Source organism: Equus caballus, chromosome 16, assembly GCF_041296265.1.
Source record: "Equus caballus isolate H_3958 breed thoroughbred chromosome 16, TB-T2T, whole genome shotgun sequence".
Classification (NCBI taxonomy): domain Eukaryota; kingdom Metazoa; phylum Chordata; class Mammalia; order Perissodactyla; family Equidae; genus Equus; species Equus caballus.
In genome coordinates, this window is record NC_091699.1 from 49,699,747 (window position 1) to 49,721,117 (window position 21,371).

Genomic DNA, 21,371 nt, shown 5'->3' on the forward strand with positions numbered 1-21,371 from the left:
ATTCTGGCAAAAACTAACTCTATTGACCACTCAATGTGTGCTAGGGTCTGGGAACAAGGCCTCATCCTCCTTTCTGGGAGTGGCCACTGAGATCACAGCACCTGGGTCTGGGGGCAGCTTGCTGACCCAGGAATGCTGAGGGGGAGAGGGAGGGGTCCAAGACCCTCCTGGAGAGAGGGAACTTGCTCACCCAGGGTTCTAGGGGATGGGGTTGAGTGGTCACAGAGCCAGGGCCCCTTCTAGTGTCATGGGGAAGCAGTTTGCTGACCAGAGATAGGGGATGGCTCATCCCTGACCTAGAACCCTCTTTGTTTCTTGGAGAGGATGTTTGCTGTTTCTGCAATGCTGGAGAGTGACGGGGGTGGGGGGTGGGCGGGGCAGGGTGTGGGTGTGTGTGTGAATGGGTGGTCCATGGCCCTGGTTCCTCTTTTTGTCCTGAGTTGGGGTGGCCTGCTGACCATGATAACTTGGGGAAAGGTGGGTTACTGACCAGTTAGGGACCTCCTTGTGTGCTGTTGGAGGAATGTCTTACTGACCCATGGGCACTGTGGGGAGTTGGGTGATCCCTGGCTCAGGCCCCTCCTTGTGTTGGAGGGAGGGGAGAGGAAGCAGCAACTTGTTGACACCTTGATGCTAGGGGAGCTAGTAGTCACAAGCCCTGGAACCCCTGTGTCCTGGCAGGGTCAGCCTGCTGACTCAGAGGTGCTGGGGGACTGGGCAGTCACTGTCCCCAGCCCTCTTGTGTTGCAGGGAGGGGCAGCCACTGGCCTCAGACTGACCACTGCCCCTACCCCCGCCCGCAGATGGGCTGCACAGCGTCACTGCTCAGTGCGTGCTGCGCGTGGTCATCATCACGGAGGAGTTGCTGGCTAACAGCCTGACCGTGCGCCTCGAGAACATGTGGCAGGAACGCTTCCTGTCGCCGCTGTTGGGCCACTTTCTGGAAGGCGTGGCCGCGGTACTTGCCACACCTGCCGAGGACGTCTTCATCTTCAACATCCAGAACGACACGGACGTGGGGGGCACTGTGCTCAATGTGAGCTTCTCGGCGCTGGCGCCCCGCGGGGCTGGCACTGGCGCTGCAGGTCCTTGGTTCAGCTCCGAGGAGCTGCAGGAGCAGCTGTACGTGCGGCGCGCAGCACTTGCCGCCCGCTCACTTCTGGACGTGCTGCCCTTCGACGACAACGTGTGCCTGCGCGAGCCCTGCGAGAACTACATGAAGTGCGTGTCGGTGCTGCGCTTTGACTCGTCTGCGCCCTTCCTGGCCTCGGCCTCCACGCTCTTCAGACCCATCCAGCCGATTGCAGGCCTGCGCTGCCGCTGCCCGCCCGGCTTTACGGGAGACTTCTGTGAGACCGAGCTCGACCTCTGCTACTCCAACCCTTGCCGCAATGGCGGCGCCTGCGCCCGGCGCGAGGGAGGCTACACCTGCGTCTGCCGGCCGCGCTTCACCGGTGAGCAGGGCGCAGGGCTGAGGGCCCAGCCAGAGCTGGGTGAACCTCAGGCAGAGCGTGGGGGCGGAACTACAATGCACGTGAGGACCGCACATCATTCTTGAGCCAGCTGGGGTCGCGGTTAGACCAGGAACCTAGAGCTTGACCTAGAGAGAGCCTAGGGCCATGAGGGAATAGAGGCCCTAGGCCCGGCTGAGGTTGTGAAGGAGGCGTGGCCGTGGATGGGGGCGCGGCTATGAGGGGCCGTGGTCGTGGAGCAGGCGGGACCCTAGGAGGGGCATGGCCGGAGCCAGGGCTCGAGAGTGAGGCGGGGCCAGACCACATTGGGGCGTGCCCACAGGGAGCTCGACCTTTCAGAGGTCTTGGAACCTGCTCGAAGCATGCGGCCGTTAGAGGGGCGGGGCCCGCTGCAGCAGTGGCCGGCGCAGTGGTTTCTGCTTCTGACTGCGACTTGACCCCTAGGAGAAGACTGTGAGCTGGACACCGAGGCCGGACGCTGCGTGCCCGGCGTCTGCCGCAACGGGGGCACCTGTACAGATGGGCCGGACGGCGGCTTCCACTGCCAGTGCCCGGCGGGTGGCGCCTTCGAGGGCCCACGCTGCGAGGTGGCGGCGCGCTCCTTCCCTCCCAGTTCGTTCGTCATGTTCCGAGGCCTGCGGCAGCGCTTCCACCTCACACTGTCCATCTCGTAGGTGCCCGCCCCATATCTCTGCGAGTCTCCAAGCCATCCCTAACTACATGACCCTGACTCAGATTTCTGACTGCCACATCCTGACGTCCCTCAGGACACCGTCCCCTCCCCTGACGCCCGACCTGGGTGTCTCAGAGCATCACTGCTCCTGACCTCACTGCACTGGCCTCACCCGCCCGTCCCACCCTCTCTGGTCGCTTCCTTTCTCACTCCAGCCTGGGCGGGCTTCCCGCCAACCTTCTTGTCACAGGGATGGTGTGTGTGAGGAGGTGTCCTGCTCCTGACGCATGCTCTGCCTATCTCACCCAGATTTGCAACGGTGCAGCCAAGTGGGCTACTCTTCTACAATGGGCGCCTGAATGAGAAACACGACTTCTTGGCCCTGGAGCTTGTGGCTGGACAAGTGCGACTCACATATTCCACTGGTGGGTGCCCCCATGGATGTGTGTGGGCGAGTGGGTGCATGTGTGGGTGAGATGGCTGAGCCCCAAGTCCCCTCGGATTTGCCTCACTGCACACCTGAACACACACCTCCATGCCAAACAGACATCAATGAAGACCTGACCTCCATGGCCATTCCTTGTGGGAAAGTCCATCTCCAAATGTTATTGCTTCGCCTATCTGTCAAAGGCACTCTGGACCAGACACTGTGATCACTAGTTGTGGGAGTGATCTGATGCATCCAGGGTCACTCTGGGAGTAACTGCCTACATGACTTAGGGGGGATACTTAGCAGCTCCAGACAACCCCCCATATGCATTCCCCTCAACAGGTGAATCCAACACGGTGGTCAGCCCCACAGTTCCAGGGGGCCTGAGTGACGGGCAGTGGCACACAGTGCACCTGAGATACTACAACAAGGTGGGTGCCACCTTTGGCATGGGAGTATAGGGGGAGCTTGGATGCCAGGTTCTGCCCCTCAGGGGTCACCCTGGGGGTCCTGTTAAGTGGTATGCTTGGGTCTCTAGCCCCGGACAGATGCCCTGGGGGGTGCTCAGGGCCCCTCCAAGGACAAGGTGGCTGTGCTGAGCGTGGATGATTGCAACGTGGCGGTGGCTCTGCAGTTTGGTGCTGAGATTGGCAACTACTCATGCGCAGCTGCTGGCATGCAAACAAGCTCCAAGAAGTGAGGTCCCCAGCCCCAGATCCCCATGCCCTCTGCCTGCCAAAGCCCGCACCAACCCTTCACATAACCCTCTCCTCACTCCAGCTTGCCAAACTCCCCGTCTTTCCCCAAACCAGCAGATTTCCCTCTCCCCACTAGGACATTGAAACCTCACCTCACCCTAGCCCCATCCTTGTATTCCACCCCAGACTCCCTTTTCCCACACGATCCCCAGGCTCCCAGTCCCCCAAAGTCTCTACTCCTCCTGGTCTCTCTAATGCCCCACATCCCCACCCTGCCTCAGTCTCAGTCTTTCCTCCTAGCCCTCAACCCCAGCTCTTCCACCTTTCCCCAGACCATCTGCTCATTGTGAGCTCTCCTTTGCACCCCTACGACTGAAGTGAGGCCACAGCTCCTTCCCCAGCCTGGCCTTACCCTCCTCCCTCAGTCACTTTACCCTCTGAATCCTAGCCCCCCCATACTTCCTATGGCCCCCAGGAGCAACCCTACCTTGGCCCCAGTCCCACCAATGACCTGGACCCCTGACCCCCAGGTCCCTGGACCTGACGGGCCCTCTACTCTTGGGAGGTGTCCCCAACCTCCCCGAGAACTTCCCCGTGTCCCACAAGGACTTCGTCGGCTGCATGCGGGACCTGCACATTGATGGCCGCCGGGTGGACATGGCGGCCTTTGTTGCAAACAATGGCACCACGGCAGGTAGGCCATGTCCCTATCATAGGGAGGGGGTGGAGGACTACAAGGACTGCCTCAAATCTTACCTCACCCCTGTCTCCTTTGGTTGTGGGGACCATGTCACAGCCTAGTCTTTAGGGCCTGCCTTTTACCATCTCTACCCTCTGAGAGAACGCGGGGCTGAGATTATGGCCCCTTTGGCCCCTGACCCTTATGTCCTGTCCAGCACTTGTGTCCCCACTCCTGTTCTCACATCCTTCATGTGCCTTCCTCTCCCAGGCTGCCAGGCCAAGCTGCACTTTTGTGACTCAGGCCCCTGTAAGAATAGCGGCTTCTGCTCAGAGCGCTGGGGCGGCTTCAGCTGCGACTGCCCTGTGGGCTTCGGTGGCAGAGACTGTCGGCTCAGTGAGTGGGTAGCGTGGGGCAGGAGGGGCCTGCAGGGTAAGTTCTGTTCCTGAGGTGGGGCCTGTGACCCTGCTCCTTTATTCCCTCAGCCATGGCCTATCCCCACCGTTTCCATGGCAACGGCACACTGAGCTGGGACTTTGGAAATGACATGGCTGTGTCTGTGCCATGGTACCTGGGGCTGGCATTTCGGACACGGGCGACAAAGGGGGTCCTGATGCAAGTACAGGCTGGGCCACACAGCGCGCTTCTCTGTCAGGTGTGTCTGTCCTCCCAACCCCTCCCTAGACCCTCAGTTCTCAATCTCTAATGCCTCCTGCAACATTCTTGTGGGTTTGGGCCTGGTCACACAGCATACTTCTCTGCTAGGTGTACTGACCATTCTTTACCCTGCTCTGGACCTGGGCCCTTGACCATCTTCCCCACCATGATATCTTCTGCAGAGGCAGGGTACCAGCATAACTCTCTCGTGCTAGCTGCACCAATCCACGACCCCTGGTCCTAACGTCTGCCCCCTAACCTCATTCTCAGCAACATAATGTCTTGGGGCACAGCACCCGATGTTCTACATATAGCCTTGCCACTGCTGTTCTGACCTTTGAGCCCCCCGATCTCACTTTCTGACACTTCCAGCTCCAACCCAACTTGGGGCTCTGACCCTAGGGCCGTGTCTCTCTATCTGCAGCTTGATCGGGGATTGCTATCTGTGACCATGACCAGGGGCTCAGGCCGTGCTGCCCACCTCCTCCTGGACCAGGTGGCTGTCAGTGACGGCCGGTGGCACGATCTGCGGCTGGAGTTGCAGGAGGAGCCAGGTGGCCGGCGGGGCCACCATGTCCTCATGGTCTCATTGGATTTTAGCCTCTTCCAGGTCTGACACCTGACACTGGGGTAGTCCATTCTCAGTCTTCCAGCCAGACTCACCTCATTTGACCCCACCTCTAGTCCAGCTCCTCTCAATTCCCTCCACTGCACATAGTCTGATCTTCTCCCTCTAGGCCCCTCCTCATATCCCTGCTCAGAGCCTACCCTGCCAGCCAGGCTGGTCCACTACCAGGCTCTCATATCAGGGAGGCTACCCAGATTCCTGGCCTGGTCTTGGGGTACCTCTGCAGCTAGCACTTTGCCTAACTCCTGGAAACCCCTTCTGGTCTCTGCTATTCTCTCCAGCTCAAAATCATGGAGTTTCAGGGTCTGTTCTTGGTCCAGGAGAAAGACACCTGTCTGAGCCCTGTTCTTGACTGAAACTGTCCTATCAACCATCCCTCGTGCTCCAGCGCATCCTCCACTCTCGGGAGCAGATCTTTCCCAGACCATTCACCTAGTCCAGGACGACAGGGAAGAGGGACAACGCATAGTCATACAAGGCTAGGACAAGGCCAAGATTGACTCTGGGACAGGGCAGGGATCCATCAGTACCCGCCCCCCACAATGCTGACTGTCCTCCTCCCCCAGGACACGATGGCGGTGGGGAGTGAGCTTCAGGGCCTGAAAGTAAAGCGACTCCATGTGGGAGGCCTGCCCCCCAGCAGTGAAGAGGAGAGTCCTCAGGGTCTGGTTGGCTGTATCCAGGTGGGGGTCAGCATGGGAACATGATATGGGGCATTAGGGTGAGTGGTCAGAGATCAGGGGCACCTTGGGACCTGTAAAGTTGCATTCACATGGGGGTTGGCATGGGGTACGGGTGATCCAGAGCCATCAGAGACAGGTCAAGCCTTTCTGTCAGAGTCTAGCTTAAATTATCAAGCGTCATTATAGGTCTGTGTCAAGGACAGAACAATTAGCGGACCCATGGGGGAGATTGAATTCAGGATATTGGGGTGAGGGTATGGGCTTTGTTGGGGGATCTGAGGGAGACTGCATGTCAGAGGTCATCAGACAGATGGCTGGCTCTGCAGGACTTGGGGCTGAGGTGTTTTGACATGGGTCTCACCCCTTGCTGGCTGTGTCCACAGGGGGTATGGCTCGGTTCCACACCTTTGGGGTCCCCGGCCCTGCTTGCTCCCAGCCACCGAGTGAATGTGGAACCTGGCTGTGTCGTGACCAATGCCTGTGCATCTGGGCCCTGCCCACCCCACGCTGACTGCCGAGACCTCTGGCAGACCTTTTCCTGCACCTGCTGGCCAGGTGGGGCCTGAGGGGGGACAGGGTGACATGGGCAGGAACCAGGGGCTCATGGTGAAGACTGGGGGACCTGGAGAGCCTGGAGGAAGTGGGAACTGAGAAGAACAGGTGTTATTCTCATGCTCTGTGGTCAGTATCCTGAGCCCCCTGACCCAACCTGCAGGTTACTATGGTCCAGGCTGTGTGGACGCCTGCCTCTTGAACCCCTGTCAGAACCAGGGGTCTTGCCGGCACCTCCCAGGAGCCCCCCATGGCTATATCTGTGACTGTGTAGGTGGCTATTTTGGGCACCACTGTGAGCACAGGTAAGGGGCTGGGAAAGACGTGGTTGGGGGAAGGGAGGCTCACTAAGATATTATGAAAGCATCTCACCTGGCTGTCCACCTCCAGAATGGACCAGCAGTGCCCACGGGGCTGGTGGGGGAGCCCAACCTGTGGCCCCTGTAACTGTGATGTTCACAAGGGCTTTGACCCCAACTGCAACAAGACAAACGGGCAGTGTCACTGCAAGGTGTGTCTGGCCCCCGATCCCTGACCTTTTAACTCTTCTCTAGATGTAATTTGTGGTGCTTATTCATCTTGCTGACCTCTGTCACCTGACTCTGACCTCTTACCCCTGTCCTGTGATCTAATGGCTGTCTCTTGTCCTTGACTTTTATGTGTCCCTCCCTTACATTTCCTTTGAGGCCCAGTCTTCCTTCTGGCCTGTGAACACTATTCTCCTGACCCTTTGCCCTTGATTCCACTCATTCCCCAAGCCCTGACCTGAGACCCCTACCTTAAATTCTGACCTCTGACCTCAGGCCCCTGACCCATTCTTAAACAGGAGTTCCACTACAGACCTCGGGACAGCGACTCATGCCTCCCCTGTGACTGCTACCCTGTGGGCTCCACCTCACGTTCATGTGCACCCCACAGCGGGCAGTGCCCCTGTCGCCCAGGAGCCCTTGGCCGCCAGTGCAACAGCTGTGACAGTCCTTTCGCAGAGGTGACAGCCAGCGGCTGCCGGGGTGAGCAGACTCCACCCAGCTCTGCATACAGAGGGCTGGCTCTGGCATGCTACCAAGTATCATGGCATGCTTGGCTCCTTAGGTGGGGACTCTAGGGGGCTTCTTTAAGGGAGACCTCTTACGCCCAGGGACCTCCACATTTTCCCCAAGTATTCTGATGACCTATCACAATCTGACAGGCCAGCTCCTGTGAGACCAGCAGGGGAGTGGTGGGTGGTTAGCCTGAGGTGAGTGGTAGAAGGGCAGTGAGCATGGCTGTCACTTGTCCCAGCCTCTGGCCGTCTGGCTCAGTGCCTCTTCTCTCCCTAGTGCTCTATGATGCCTGCCCCAAGTCCCTGAGATCTGGCGTGTGGTGGCCCCAGACCAAATTTGGTGTCTTGGCCTCAGTGCCCTGTCCTCGGGGGGCCCTGGGTGAGTACTGGGGGACAGGCACATCACTTAGGTGGGGGTGGGCCTGTCCTCTGACTGCTGGAGCCACTTCTTTTTCTGAGTTGTTCCTGCAAAGAGGTGGGAGTAGGGTAGGGGTCCATGTGGGCCCCTCACTACCTCCTAGGGGCTCTGGGTCCCTTCCCACCCCCTCATTGAGCCTCCGTCTGTTTCTCTTGGCTTCTGGGCAGGATTGCGGGGTGCAGGTAAGGGGTACGTGTTTGCTCAGGTGCGCTTTCTGCTCCGCTGCCAGAGCTTTTGCAGATCCCTCCCACTGCTTGAAGTCCCTACAGACCTCTCCCCACTGCCTGAGGTTTCTAAAAGCTATTCCCAACTGCTTGAAGTCCCTGGAGGCCCCTTTTGGCTTTCTGAGGGCCCCAGAGCCCCTTCTCTGATGCCTAAGGTCCTCAGAGATCCCTCCCCACTGCCTGAGGATCCTGAAGATCCCTCCCCACTTCCTAAGGTCCTTGCAGACCCCTCTTCAGTTCCTGAGATCCCTGCAGGCCTCTCCCTAGTGCCTGAAGTTATGAAAGAGCTCTCCCCTCTGTTCGAGGACCCTACAGACTCCTCCCTGCTACCTGAGGGCCCCTCCCCCTGCCTAAGGCCCCTGCAGAACCCTCTCTGCTGCTTGAGGTCTCCGCAGTGGCTGGACAGAGACTGTGTATGCATGCTCATGTGTGTGTTTTTCTGTGCCTGTGCACGCGTCTGTGAGTCTGCCTTGGGGAGAGGAGGTTCTGTGTTTAAGTTAGGGTCCTACTTGCTAGTGGATACAAACTCCCTTAAGGCCCAGGTTAATTCTCATTCAATATTTAACCCCCATCCCAAACCCACAGACAAGGAGAGATGGCAGCAAAGTCACCACTGGGGCAGTTAAAACTTGTGTGAGAACTTCCACCCTCACCTCCTTTGGTCACAAAATATTGCTGGAAAATCTGGTCTGTGTTGGCATGTCTGTGTATGTGTATGAGAGAGCATTGTGCTTCTGTGTTTGTCCTGGTCCACGCATCTATGAGTGTGCAGATGTGAGCATTGGGGTGTGAGTGTGCACGTGTGTGTGGGGGCAGCCCTACTCTTGTGCTTGTAGTTGGTGGTTCAGAATGGTCCACAGGCCCCTCAAGAATTGACAAGAAGCTAGGGCCTGCCTTGGCTGGGGGCTGGGGCTGCTCCATCCACAGCTCTAGCCACAGGTGCCTACTACTCTGGTCTCTGCCTCAGAGTTCCCTCTGGGATAGGAGAGGGTGCTGTGGTCACCTCCTCAGCAAAGGTGTCCAGGTCCCAGACCTGACCAGGGATCACCTGTCCCCAGGTGCTGCCGTGCGGCTATGTGACGAGGACCAGGGTTGGCTGGAGCCTGACCTTTTCAACTGTACCTCCCCTGCCTTTCGAGAACTCAGTCTGCTGGTGAGACTGCCTAGACCTTGCCCTGAACTCAAGACCTGCCCTGGCCCTGGCCTCAGCTTACCCAGGCCTGTAGTGGGCTCCAGACATCATGCTCTAGCCCTTGACCTCCTGGGCTTTTCCTGGTTGCCCTTTACTCTGGCCAAACCCTTCTTCCTGTGAGGCTTTTGAGAAAGGCCTAAGGGACCACAGAGCAACCACCCCATCTTTGTCCTGGCAGCTGGATGGCCTAGAGCTGAATAAGACAGCACTAGATACTGTGGAGGCCAAGAAGCTGGCTCAGAGGCTGCGGGAGGTGACCAGCCACACTGACCACTACTTTAGCCAAGATATCCGAGTCACTGCCCGCCTGCTGGCCCACCTGTTGACCTTTGAGAGCCACCAGCAGGGTTTTGGGCTAACAGCCACACAGGACGCCCACTTCAACGAGGTGGGGCTGTGCCCAGTGCTCCCAATCCCCTGGCCCTGGACCCCCAGCCCTGAATCCCCCACTCAGGCCCCTCCTAACCCCGGGGAAGGGAAGGCCCTGGGCTCTCCTTCTTCCCTTGTCCTCTCTAGACCCACCTCCTTGCCTGCTAGGTCCCCTCTGAGCGCCTGACCAGACCCCTTAGGCCTGCCCTGTCCCTTCACACATCCTCACCTGGCTGAGTCCACTTTTATCTCCCTCCTCCCAGAATCTGCTGTGGGCTGGCTCCGCACTGCTTGCTCCAGAGACTGGGGACTTGTGGGCAGCACTGGGGCAGCGGGCCCCTGGGGGCTCCCCAGGCAGTGCAGGCCTGGTGCAGCATCTGGAAGAATATGCGGCCACACTTGCAAGGAATATGGAACTCACATACCTGAATCCTGTGGGGCTAGTGACACCCAACATCAGTATGTGGCGGATGGGGTGGAGTGGGGTTGGCAGGGGGCTGTGAAAGGGCAAGGACCTGGAGGTCCGAGGGGCTTGGGGCTATTGATGTTACCATTAGTGGCAAGGGGCTGTGCCACCACCCTCAGTGCTTTTCAGGGACAGGCTCTGCGCTGGTAGCAAGGAAGCTATGGGTTGTGAGACTTGGGTACAGGATGGGGGTAAGCCTATCAAGATAGTGGGACCTGCAGCATGGGGAGGAGATCCTTGATGGGTCTCATCCCTCTTCCTCCGGGGCAGTGCTCAGCATCGACCGCATGGAGCATCCTAGTCCGACCCGGGGAACCCGGCGCTACCCTCGTTACCACAGCAACCTTTTCCGGGGCCAGGATGCCTGGGATCCTCACACCCACGTGCTACTGCCTTCCCAGGCCCCACGGCCGTCCCCATCCGAAGGTGAGAGCCCTTGAGTGACCACTGGGTCAGATCCTGATTCCTTGCTCTCCACTAAGCCAGATACCATGTCACCCTCCTGCCAATTCTCCTCTTGGCAGGCCTCCCCTGTGTCAGACCCCCTGTGTGACACCTTCCTACGTCAACCTTCCACCCCACACCTTGCCATACTCTCACCTCCCCAGAGCCTCTCCCTCCCCAGCGATGACCTCTTACAGGCCTTGATATTCAGGATCCAGCCCTGGGTAGCCCATGTCCACTTTTTGGGCTCCTGCCCCCCGTCCTCCCAGGGAAGAGATTCCCATGCTTGATGCTGGGTTGGGTTCAGAGCTGGATTTTTGGGTGCTCAGGGTCAGAGGTCACTGATAGTGGCTCCTCCCCCTCCCCTGGCAGTTCTGTCCACAAGCAGCAGCAGCATAGAAAACTCCACCACCTCAAGTGTGGCCCCCCCACCAGCGCCCCCAGAGACTGAGCCGGAGCCTGGGATCTCCATTGTCATCCTCCTCGTTTACCGCACCTTAGGGGGGCTGCTCCCTGCCCAGTTCCAGGCCGAGCGCCGGGGCGCCAGGTACCATGGATGGAGTTATTCCAGGCCCCCCCCCAGCCGCTTGAGCTTCCTGCAAGCTTCTACCCAGCCTAGCACCCCGTTTTTTGGTGGGAAAATGACCAGGTTCACAGTCATATGGAGATGCTCCTGTGTATAGCTCCAGGGAGTCTTGTCCATGCTGGGTTCTATGTGAACTGTGTTCTGTCGAGTCGCGCAGAGTAGCAGACAGACACAGAACCACAGGTGAGAACAGTCACATAGGGAAAGGTGCAGGAGCCAGGTACAGGCAGGCAAGCTGGCTGATAGAGTCAGGCAAGACGGGCTGACTGATGGAGGTCAGATGGGGGTGGCAGGGAGGGCAGCTTGAGGCAAACAGTCTGGAGCTACCTGGGCCCCAGACCCCAGTGTGGGCAGTGGGTCTGGAAGCCCTTTGGCTGCAGAGAACCTGCCATTTCTGCAGAACCATGACACCCCGGTAGGCCATGGACCTTTGTTCTTGAAGCAGCCTAGCAGAGGCTGAAGGGATTCTCAAAAACAGCATCCACTCTAGGGCATCCCAGATGCTGGGTTGGCCATAGCAAGTGGCATGAATACAGTGAGGTAGGCAGTCAGAGATTGGGGAGGTCAGCAGTGTCCAAGCCCAGGTGGGGTGTCTCCTCAGGCTTCCCCAGAACCCTGTTATGAACTCTCCGGTGGTCAGCGTGGCTGTGTTCCATGGACGCAACTTCCTAAGGGGTGTCCTGGAATCCCCAATCAGCCTCGAATTCCGCCTGCTACAGACAGCAAATCGGAGCAAGGCGATCTGCGTGCAGTGGGACCCACCTGGCCCGTGAGGACCTCCACTCTGAAACCCTTGGTCCCCCGTTAGCCCCTGGGAGGCCCAGCCTGCCCCTGGGGGCCCCACTAATGCCCCTGCACACCCAGGCCTGTGAGGAATGCTGCTCCCCAACTCCAGGCACCCTCCGCCCTTCCCACCATGTCTCACAAACCCCCACCTGGCAATGGGGCACTCCCCAGAGCAGATGGAAGGTCTAACTGCCCTGTGGCCACAGGGCGGACCAGCATGGCATGTGGACAGCACGGGACTGCGAGCTGGTGCACAGGAACGGGTCCCACGCACGGTGCCGCTGCAGCCGGACAGGCACCTTTGGGGTCCTCATGGATGCCTCCCCCCGTGAGGTGGGGCTGTGTTCAGCGTCCCAAGGAAGTGGGAGGGTGAAAGGGCAGGGATGCCCAACACCCCAGCAACCATGCTTGTCCCCACAGCGGCTGGAGGGTGACCTGGAGCTGCTGGCTGTGTTCACCCATGTGGTTGTGGCAGTGTCTGTGGCTGCACTGCTGCTGACTGCGGCCATCCTGCTGAGCCTCCGCAGCCTCAAGTCCAACATGCGTGGGATCCATGCCAATGTGGCAGCTGCCCTGGGGGTGGCAGAGCTCCTCTTCCTGCTGGGGATCCATAGGACCCAAAACCAGGTGCAGGGTCAGGACCACGGGACCTGTGACCTGATGACCTTACCTGGCCCAGGAAGGCCTGGGGCTAAAGTTCAGGGTCAGAGGTCAGGGATGCTTAGGTTGGGGCCAGGGTTTGGGGCAAGGATACTGGGGTAAGATGCTGTGGTTTAGGGGTCAGAGGTGGGAAGCAGATGCTTGGGGTAGGGGTCAGAAGTCGGGGAAGGAAGGAGAGGTTGTGACGTCCCCCTACCCTGCCTTCAGCTGGTGTGCACTGCGGTCGCCATCCTCCTGCACTACTTCTTCCTCAGCACCTTCGCGTGGCTCCTTGTGCAGGGGTTGCACCTCTACCGCATGCAGGTTGAGCCCCGCAATGTGGACCGCGGCGCCATGCGCTTCTACCACGCCCTGGGCTGGGGCGTCCCTGCTGTGCTGCTGGGTGAGGCACTCCCCACTATGACCCCTGACCTCCGGCTATCACATGGCCTGAGGTCCTCACCCTGCCCCCAGTCCAGATCCTGCCCCAACCTCAAACCCCCATGCTGTCTGCTCAGGGAGGAACCCGCTCTGCCCTCACCCTCGGCTCCTCCCCCTACATAAGGAGGTCAGCAGCTCTAGAACATGTCCCCTCCCTCCTCTCCCTTCTCCCCCACAGGCCTTACCGTTGGCCTGGATCCTGAGGGCTATGGGAACCCTGACTTCTGCTGGATCTCGGTCTACGAGCCTCTCATCTGGAGCTTCGCAGGCCCTGTCGTCCTCGTCGTTGTGGTGAGTGCCCTGCACTCAGTGGCACCTGTGTGTTCCCCTTTGTGAGGGGAAGGGGGCCCTTCAACAGGTGTGGTGGTGTCAGCTGAGGGGTGCCAGGTGGCAGTCCTCAGGCTTCCGGGGCCCGTCCTCCATTTCTGTTCCCCACTCCACTGGCGTGGAGATGGGAGGCATGGCCTCGGAGACTCGGCTGCTCTCCCTGCCTCTGTCTCTCTGTATCTCTCTCTCCATCTCAATCTCTCGGTCCCTCTCTGGTTCCCTGTCTCTGACTTTTTCTATGGTTCTAAGCTGCTCTGTCTCCCTGTTGCTGATCTCTGTATTTTGTGTGTGTATGTGAGTGTGCACGTGCTTCTCACTAGTTCTGCCTCTCTCTGTGAGTCTTGGTCTCTGTGCCCATCTCTCTCTGTCTGGCTCTCACTATCTCTGTCTCTCTCTGCCCGGCCCTTGCTCCACATGTCTGGCCGTGGGTTCAGATGAATGGGACCATGTTTCTCCTCGCTGCCCGCACATCCTGTTCCACTGGGCAGAGGGAGGCCAAGAAGAGCTCTGTGCTGTGAGTTGGCTGGCTGGGAGAAGTGGGGGATTCTCAGCGTGCTGACCCCCTCCTGGGGGGGTTCTGGGGGCCCAGAGCATCCCTGGTGCTCACTGGGCTCCATTCCCTGCGGTTCCTCTCTGGTGCCCTTGTCATACTCTGGCCCCAAATATGCTTTTGCCCTGCTGTCTCCTGAGTCTCCCATGGCCTGGCTCACTTTGCCCCCGGCCCCGTATCTCCCCACTGTCTTCCATGTCTTCTCTCATGGCCCACTTCCTGTGTGTTTTCCACATGTCCCCTCATGGCTCCCTGAGTATTCTCCTGGTTCTTTCTGTGACCCCTCATCTCCCCTAGTGTCCTTCTGAGTCCTCCATGTTCCTATGTGAGTTTCTTTCCTTTCATGACCCCTATGTGTCCCCTGTGTGACCCCGTGCATCCTCCTGTGTCCCCTGCGTGAGCCCTGCGTGACCCTTGCACGTCCTCTCCTGTGTCCTTCCATGTTCCTGCGGCAGGACCCTTCGCAGCTCCTTTCTGCTCCTTCTACTGATCAGTGCCTCCTGGCTGTTTGGTCTCCTGGCGATCAACCACAGCATCTTGGCCTTCTACTACCTCCACGCTGGCCTCTGTGGGCTCCAGGTAACTCTGGTGCCCCTCTCTCACCCCGAACCAGATGGGGCTTCAGCAGGGTGGGTCCAACCCTGGGCAGGACATTGACCCCAGGCCTGGAGCTCATTCCTACTGGATGACTGACGCCAGATTGGGTGCTGATCCTGGATTGACCTTCACTCACACTGAGGCTCCTGGCTGCTTGCTGGTCTAATTGACCTTTGCTGACTCCAGTCACTCATGCCACTCTGGCCCCTCATTGCCTCTGCTGACTTTCTTTGACTCCCTTACTGAGTCCCTCTTTGGGCTCCTCACTGAGTCACACTAACCTGTGGTGACTGACCTCCCTTGCTGACCTACAGTGACTTATACCAGCCCTGACTCACCCCCTGGTGGCCCTACTCTGATCTTCTCTGACTCAATTCTGATCTCTCACTGACCTTCACCAACCCCTCACTGACCTCTCACTGACCCACAGGGCCTGGTGGTGCTGCTGCTTTTCTGTGTCCTGAATGCAGATGCTCGGGCTGCCTGGACACCAGCCTGTCTGGGCAGGAAGGCAGTGCCTGAGGAGGCAAGACCAGCACCTGGGACGGTGAGGGGCTCCCATGGCTGGGAGTCAGGGTGGGGGCCTGAGAGGCCAGGGTTTGAGGCTTCTCCAGGGCTGGCTCACACTCCTTTTCCCACCCCCTCCTCCAGGGGCCTGGGGCTTACAACAACACGGCCCTCTTTGAGGAGAGTGGCCTCATCCGCATCACTCTTGGTGCCTCCACCGTCTCCTCAGTGAGCAGTGCCCGCTCTGGCCGGACCCAGGACCAAGACAGCCAACCGGGCCGCAGCTACCTCAGGTGAGTGGAGGGGCCTCCTTGTGAGGGGCACACACAGCTCACAGCAGCTCCACTTTGCCAGGGCTTGGCATTACCAGGTCCTAAGGCAGTGGCTCCACTCATCTCAGCCATCTGGGCCTCTGTTGCTGCCTCTGCCCCAGATGCCTCCTGCCACACACCCAGGGATGCCTTCAGAGCCATTCCACATGCAGCTGGCTGTGCACTCACAGACACCCAGACTCCCAGCACCTCATCACATCCCTCTTTGATGGGGGGCTCCTACATTTCCAGGGACAATGTCCTGGTTCGACATGGCTCGGCTGCTGACCACACTGACCACAGCCTCCAGGCTCATGCTGGCCCCACGGACCTGGATGTGGCCATGTTCCATCGAGATGCTGGTGGAGGTGGGGGCCTGGGCCAGGGAGGAGGGAGGCAGAGGATCTCTCCCTGATTCCTCATTCTTCTGCCAAAATTGAAAGCAGCAGCTGACTGCAGTAGGGCAAGCTCTCCCCAGGTCACTGCCCCAGGAGGCCCCTACCCACCCTTGATCTCCTGATAAGTTCCTACCCTACTCCCAAGTTCCCGCCAAGCTCCCAACCCCTGTCTCCTTGCTGTAGTCACCCTTAAGACTCCCTAAGTTCCTCACCTCCCGAAGCCACTGCTGTACCTTCCTCCTGACCTTCCCACCTCCAGGCGCAGACTCCGACTCTGACAGCGACCTGTCCTTGGAGGAGGAGAGAAGTCTGTCCATCCCATCCTCAGAAAGTGAGGACAACGGTCGGACACGAGGGCGTTTCCAGCGTCCACTCCGCCGGGCAGCCCAGAGTGAGAGGCTCCTCACCCATCCCAAAGGTGATGGGGCCCTCTGACTTTATGGGTGACCAACACATGCCCCATATTCCACTTAGATGTGACCCAGGAACCCTGCTAGTCCCTGAGGATTCCCAGGACTGACTTATGGGGAACCTGGGGTCAGCATTGGGCCCCCGAGCACCTCTCCCCATCCAGCCTCCCAGCAGTGTTCTGCTGGTTAGAGACCCAGGAACAGCCTGGGCAACAGAAGAACAAGGTCAGGGTTGTTATAGGGTGATGTGTCATCCCTCCAGCCCCTTGTCTGGGTTGGGGTTCAGCCTGGTCTTCCTGACCCCTTGACCATCAGGTTGCCCTACCCCAAGTCTCTGTCCACCGCCAGTCAGAAGTAGGGGGCTTATCAGTAACCCCCTCCCTGGATGGTTCCATTGATCTCTGAGAGACACCCTCCGATTCCTACTTCTGCTCAATGAGAATAGCCAGGGTTTCAGGAGTCATTAGGGTCAAGGGTCACTGAGTCTGGATAACAGGGGTCATGAGTCACTGGGGTCAACCCAGACGCTCCTGTAACTTGCCCTGGCTCCACAGATGTGGATGGCAATGACCTCTTGTCCTACTGGCCAGCCCTGGGGGAATGTGAGGCTGCTCCCTGTGCTCTGCAGACCTGGGGCTCTGAAAGGCGCCTGGGGCTGGACACCAGCAAGGATGCAGCCAATAACAATCAGCCTGACCTGGCCCTGACCAGTGGAGATGAAACTTCCCTGGGCCGGGCCCAGCACCAGAGGAAAGGTATGATCCCTGACCTTGGTCTGCACTTGAGGGACCCTGGGGACTGTCCATTTCAGTCTCCTAATCCCAAACTGCTTCACAGGCATCCTGAGAGCTCCTCTTGCTCTAATCTGGGGAGTTTCTGCTCCTCGACCCTGCTTCATGATCCCTGGAGACTGCCCCTGTCCTGACCCAGGGGATTACTGCCTCCTCGCTCTGACCCCTGTCCTGCTGCCTCTTTGGAATTCCTAGGAGCTGCCTCTGCCCCTCCCCAAGGGATTTCTGCCCCCAATCCTGTGTCAGGGATCCCAGAGGCTGTATATCCCTAGACTCAGGGAGTTCCTGCCCCCCCCATACACACCCTGTCCCCTATTTGTCTGTCTCACAGGCATCCTGAAAAACCGATTGCAGTACCCACTGATGCCACAGACCCGAGGTCCCCCTGAATTGTCCTGGTGCCGTGCAGCCACCTTGGGCCATTGCGCTGTGCCGGCTGCCTCCTATGGTCGCATCTATGCCGGAGGGGGCACAGGTAGCCTTTCACAACCAGCAAGCCGCTACTCCTCTCGAGAACAGCTGGACCTGCTCCTCCGGCGGCAGATGAGCCGTGAGCGACTGGAGGAAGCCCCTGCCCCCACTCTGCGTCCCCTGAGTCGGCCAGGTTCCCAGGAATGCCTGGATGCTGTGCCAGGCCGCCTGGAGCCCAGAGATCGGGGCAGCACCCTGCCACGGAGGCAGCCACCTAGGGACTACCCTAGCTCCATGGCTGGCCGCTTCAGATCACGGGATGCACTGGACTTAGGGGCACCCTGCGAGTGGTTGAGCACATTGCCCCTGCCCCACAGTGCCCAGGACCTTGACCCACAGCCCCCACCTCTGCCCCTGTCTCCCCAGCGGCAACTCTCAAGGGACCCCCTCTTGCCATCCCGGCCCCTGGACTCTCTATCCAGGAGATCGAACTCAGGGGAGCGGCTAGACCACGGGCCTAGCCGGCACCCCTCACGAGAAGGCCTTGGGCCACCCCCGCAGCTGCTCAGAGTTAGGGAGGACCCAGCCAGTGGCCCTAGCCACGGCCCCTCCACAGAGCAGTTGGACATTCTCTCCTCTATCCTCGCCTCTTTCAACTCCTCGGCTCTCTCCTCCTCTGTGCAGTCCTCAAGCACACCCTCGGGCCCTCACACCACTGCCACGCCTTCTGCCACTGCCTCGGCACTTGGGCCCTCCACGCCACGCTCTGCCACATCCCACAGCATCTCGGAGCTGTCGCCGGACTCAGAGTAAGCAGAGTCCACCCACCAACTCACACCCTCGTCAGCTTAGGGCAACCTCCTGTGTTCTGCCACAGAATGGGCTGGGGGTTGGCAGACAGTGTGGGTTACCCCAGGCTCAGCACAGCCAAGGGGCCACAGGCTGAGGGCAGAAATCCAGCACGGAATGGGGACATGATTAACAGGGACTTGGGAGCTATAGGATTGAGGCCAGCCACCCTCCCTTGCACCTCTGGGGCTAAGGAGGAGAGATAGATGCCTTCCAAAGGGTTTGAGTTAGTGGAGGGGGGCAGGACAGGAGCCAAGGCCTAGAAGTGGGAGGTAACCTGATACGTAGAAGGGACAGGGGAGAAAGGAGGAGTCTTTACTTGGGGGCTTTGCTTAGGGAGTAGTATGGGATAATGAGGGGCCAGAAACAGTGCCAAGATATGGGCACTTTATATGCTGGGCTGAAGAGTTAACTTTGAGGGTAAATCATTCATTTGTTGATTTATTCAGTCAATATTAAGTTCCTCCTGCCTGCGGGCACTGTGGGGTGGGGCATACAAGAATGGAGTTGGGACCTGGGACATCTCAGGTGCCTCTGGGGCATCTGCAGGGTAGGGGATGGCAGCTGGGTACACAGGTGTCAGAGAGAGTGAGGAGGAACCAGGAGCTGCCAGGCTTTGGAAGCCAGAAGGAGAGTTGAGTTTTAAGAGGGAGGAACAGCTAGGTCAGGCTCTGTGGAGGTCTGTAGGGTGAGAAAAGGCTTTAGGGGGAAGAGGACTCCAGGAGTGGGGCAGGAGATCAACAGAACCTGAGCAGAGTCAGGAGAGGAGATAGGACCAGAGATTTTGGGGCCTGGTGCCCAGGACTCTGGAAGGATGCTGGGGGTGGAGAAGAGAGGGAGCTGTGTGCATCACCTGGGTCCTCCTGCAGCCTGGCCTTGGGGTCTGGTTGTTGAGAGGGCTGGGGGACAGAAAAGGGGTTTAGGCTCTGGAGATACACTTGACCTCTCTGAGCCTCAGTTTCTTTGTCTGCAAAATGTGTCTGTAGTAACAAATTTTTTGAGATGTGCAGCTTTTGAGACAAAATTTGTCAAGTGCTTTAACATAGTGTCTATAGTAGGTGCTTGCTAAGTGCTTAGAGAAAAGACATAGGTGGCTGGCCAAGGGGCCTTGCTGATGAATCTGGGGGTCCAGAATGGGTGAAGGGCTCTGAGAATCCCAGAATAGGCATAAGGGGGCTGGAGACTGAGGCAAAGGGGATGGGGGCAGGGAGGGGAGCGGTGGGGAGGTGGGCCAGGCCAGGTCCCATCCCACGGGGGAGTCCAGAGCCACCTGACTCAGAGTCCTCTCAGCAACCACCTTTCATCTCCACATTCAACTCTGCAGAGTTCCCAGAAGTGAGGGTCGCTCCTGAGGGGCCGAGGAGGAACAGCGAGGGCGATGGAGGCCTTGGGCCAATGGAAGAGACGCCAGGAGTCAGGAGCTGATCCTGAGGCAGCCTCCTACCCAGCCCTTGCCCCCAGCTCTCCCTGTTGCTGCAGTGCTGAGGCTCCACACTTACCTGTGAGCATGTGTGTGACACATGCACAGAGCAAGGGAACTGAAGGGAGGACTTTTATACGTTTTGTACCTTTGTAACCAGAGAGATATGCTTATGTTATTTTTCAGCTTTTCTGTGTCCCAGGGTTCTGCGGCTGGGCTGGGGGGGGGGGGGTGTAGGGGGAAAGAGGTGCAGAGTTTGACCCCATTTGGGTCCCTGGCAAACCATATACTCTTTCTTCTCATCTTACTGGAGTGGATTCAGACAGGAGGGGCAAATGCTCCCCAACCAGGTTGATCTGAATATTGTCAGGGCCCAAAGTGCAGAATTGATCTTTGCTTTTTCTTGGATGCCCCAAGGGCCAAACTTCTGGGACTGGGGGTTGGTCTTGGAAACAGGGGTCCTCTGACCCCTTCACAGGGCCTTGCTCATGCCGACCTCCTCGTGGATGTGTGTGTTTATTATGTGGAGTCCCTGCCACTTACTGCCTTATGACCTAGGATTGATGCTGTGGGGCGCTGGTGGAGCAGCAGATGTCATGTTTACAGAGCAAGGCTTCCCTTTCTCCCATGGGGAGGGTTTCAGGCCTCTATTCAGACATTCCTGCGGAGGGTAGACCGAGGGGTCATTTGCCAGCCCCTGCCCCGGCTGTGAGCAAAAGTTGTCTGTGGTGCCATTTGATTTCCTGTTGCTGCCCCCTTTAGAATTTATTCTGAAGGGTGGAGTGGGAGGAGGAGCAAAGGGAGCAGAAACAGGAACTGAAGACTCAGAATGTAGGTGCCACTGCCTCCCATGTTTACAGGAACTCCCTGGCCCTTGGCACCTGGGCTGCAGGAAGTGACTCAGTACCACCCTCCTTTATTCCTTTCTACAGGGAAAGATGACTGTTAGGACCTTGTTCACAAAACTCTCACTTTTATTACTTTGTCTTATGTCCAGAACTGGGGACTTGTAAATTTTGTTACTTTGTTTACAGATCAAGATTTAAAACATTTTTAAACTTTGTTTACAACTTAAAACTTTGAACTTTTACACTTTGTTTACAGTTGAGAATGTTTTTTTTTCTTTGTTTACAAGCAAAAAGTAGAGAAAGTGGGAGAGGGGCTTGGAGGACCCACCTGTGAGGACCCTGGGCCTGGCCATCTTGAGGGGTTTCTAACCCCTTGTTATCCCAGGTCAAAGGTCAGCCCCGAGTCCCCTCTTGAACAGCAGAGCCAGAAGGCCTTGAGAGTAGGCAAGCTCTTACCACTGGGAACAGTGGCTGTGCAGGGTTGTGGGGGGGATCTGTACAGACACACCCCTCCCCCCCACATACTCTTGGGAGGCAGTTTCCAAGGAGATTGAAAGTTCTACTTTACTGACTGCTGCCAAATCCCGCCAGCCAGGATCCCAGCTCTCCTTACCCGGAATGACCCCCACCCTTGAAGGGTTGAGGGGCCCACTGCGGGGAGAAAGGGTTGTCCTTGCTATGTCCTAGGTTCTGTAGATGCCCCTCTCTGGGCGTCCCCACCTCCAGCCCAGTGGCCCCTTTTCCTGTCTGTGTAAATTGTTCCGTGAAGCCGCGCTGTTTTGGGAATAAACTTCTATAGAAAATGGTTATTGCCTCTTTCTGTTTGCGGGTAGAAGGGTGGAGTAGGAGGGTGGCTATGAATGATTCAGGCCA

At 58.4% G+C, this 21,371-nt stretch overlaps 1 protein-coding gene across 6 annotated transcripts in view; it reads left to right on the forward strand.

The window, feature by feature from the left end:
* Positions 1-21,303, forward strand: part of CELSR3 (cadherin EGF LAG seven-pass G-type receptor 3) — a 28,907-nt gene extending 7,604 nt beyond the window's left edge. Inside the window, exons 2-37 of one of the 6 annotated variants that reach the window (XM_023620470.2) lie at positions 804-1,454; positions 1,917-2,142; positions 2,455-2,570; positions 2,918-3,006; positions 3,114-3,271; positions 3,804-3,967; positions 4,223-4,348; positions 4,438-4,607; positions 5,034-5,219; positions 5,804-5,920; positions 6,304-6,475; positions 6,636-6,777; positions 6,863-6,983; positions 7,299-7,482; positions 7,792-7,893; positions 8,100-8,114; positions 9,215-9,309; positions 9,527-9,736; positions 9,981-10,176; positions 10,454-10,609; positions 11,000-11,174; positions 11,815-11,982; positions 12,206-12,332; positions 12,420-12,626; positions 12,867-13,041; positions 13,258-13,370; positions 13,841-13,920; positions 14,412-14,535; positions 14,984-15,100; positions 15,205-15,353; positions 15,624-15,739; positions 16,029-16,187; positions 16,734-16,934; positions 17,302-17,520; positions 18,066-18,190; positions 19,555-21,303. In XM_023620470.2, coding sequence (XP_023476238.1) covers positions 804-1,454; positions 1,917-2,142; positions 2,455-2,570; positions 2,918-3,006; positions 3,114-3,271; positions 3,804-3,967; positions 4,223-4,348; positions 4,438-4,607; positions 5,034-5,219; positions 5,804-5,920; positions 6,304-6,475; positions 6,636-6,777; positions 6,863-6,983; positions 7,299-7,482; positions 7,792-7,893; positions 8,100-8,114; positions 9,215-9,309; positions 9,527-9,736; positions 9,981-10,176; positions 10,454-10,609; positions 11,000-11,174; positions 11,815-11,982; positions 12,206-12,332; positions 12,420-12,626; positions 12,867-13,041; positions 13,258-13,370; positions 13,841-13,920; positions 14,412-14,535; positions 14,984-15,100; positions 15,205-15,353; positions 15,624-15,739; positions 16,029-16,187; positions 16,734-16,934; positions 17,302-17,520; positions 18,066-18,190; positions 19,555-19,569 — 5,666 coding nt within the window. In that variant the 3' untranslated portion in view covers positions 19,570-21,303. Of the gene's footprint in view, positions 1-803; positions 1,455-1,916; positions 2,143-2,454; positions 2,571-2,917; positions 3,007-3,113; positions 3,272-3,803; positions 3,968-4,222; positions 4,349-4,437; positions 4,608-5,033; positions 5,220-5,803; positions 5,921-6,303; positions 6,476-6,635; positions 6,778-6,862; positions 6,984-7,298; positions 7,483-7,791; positions 7,894-8,099; positions 8,115-9,214; positions 9,310-9,526; positions 9,737-9,980; positions 10,177-10,453; positions 10,610-10,999; positions 11,175-11,814; positions 11,983-12,205; positions 12,333-12,419; positions 12,627-12,866; positions 13,042-13,257; positions 13,371-13,840; positions 13,921-14,411; positions 14,536-14,983; positions 15,101-15,204; positions 15,354-15,623; positions 15,740-16,028; positions 16,188-16,733; positions 16,935-17,301; positions 18,191-19,554 lie in introns of all 6 variants that reach the window. The other 5 variants (XM_023620467.2, XM_070237693.1, XM_070237694.1 and 2 more) reach the window with 5 other exon arrangements.
* The last annotated feature ends 68 nt before the right edge of the window (positions 21,304-21,371 follow it).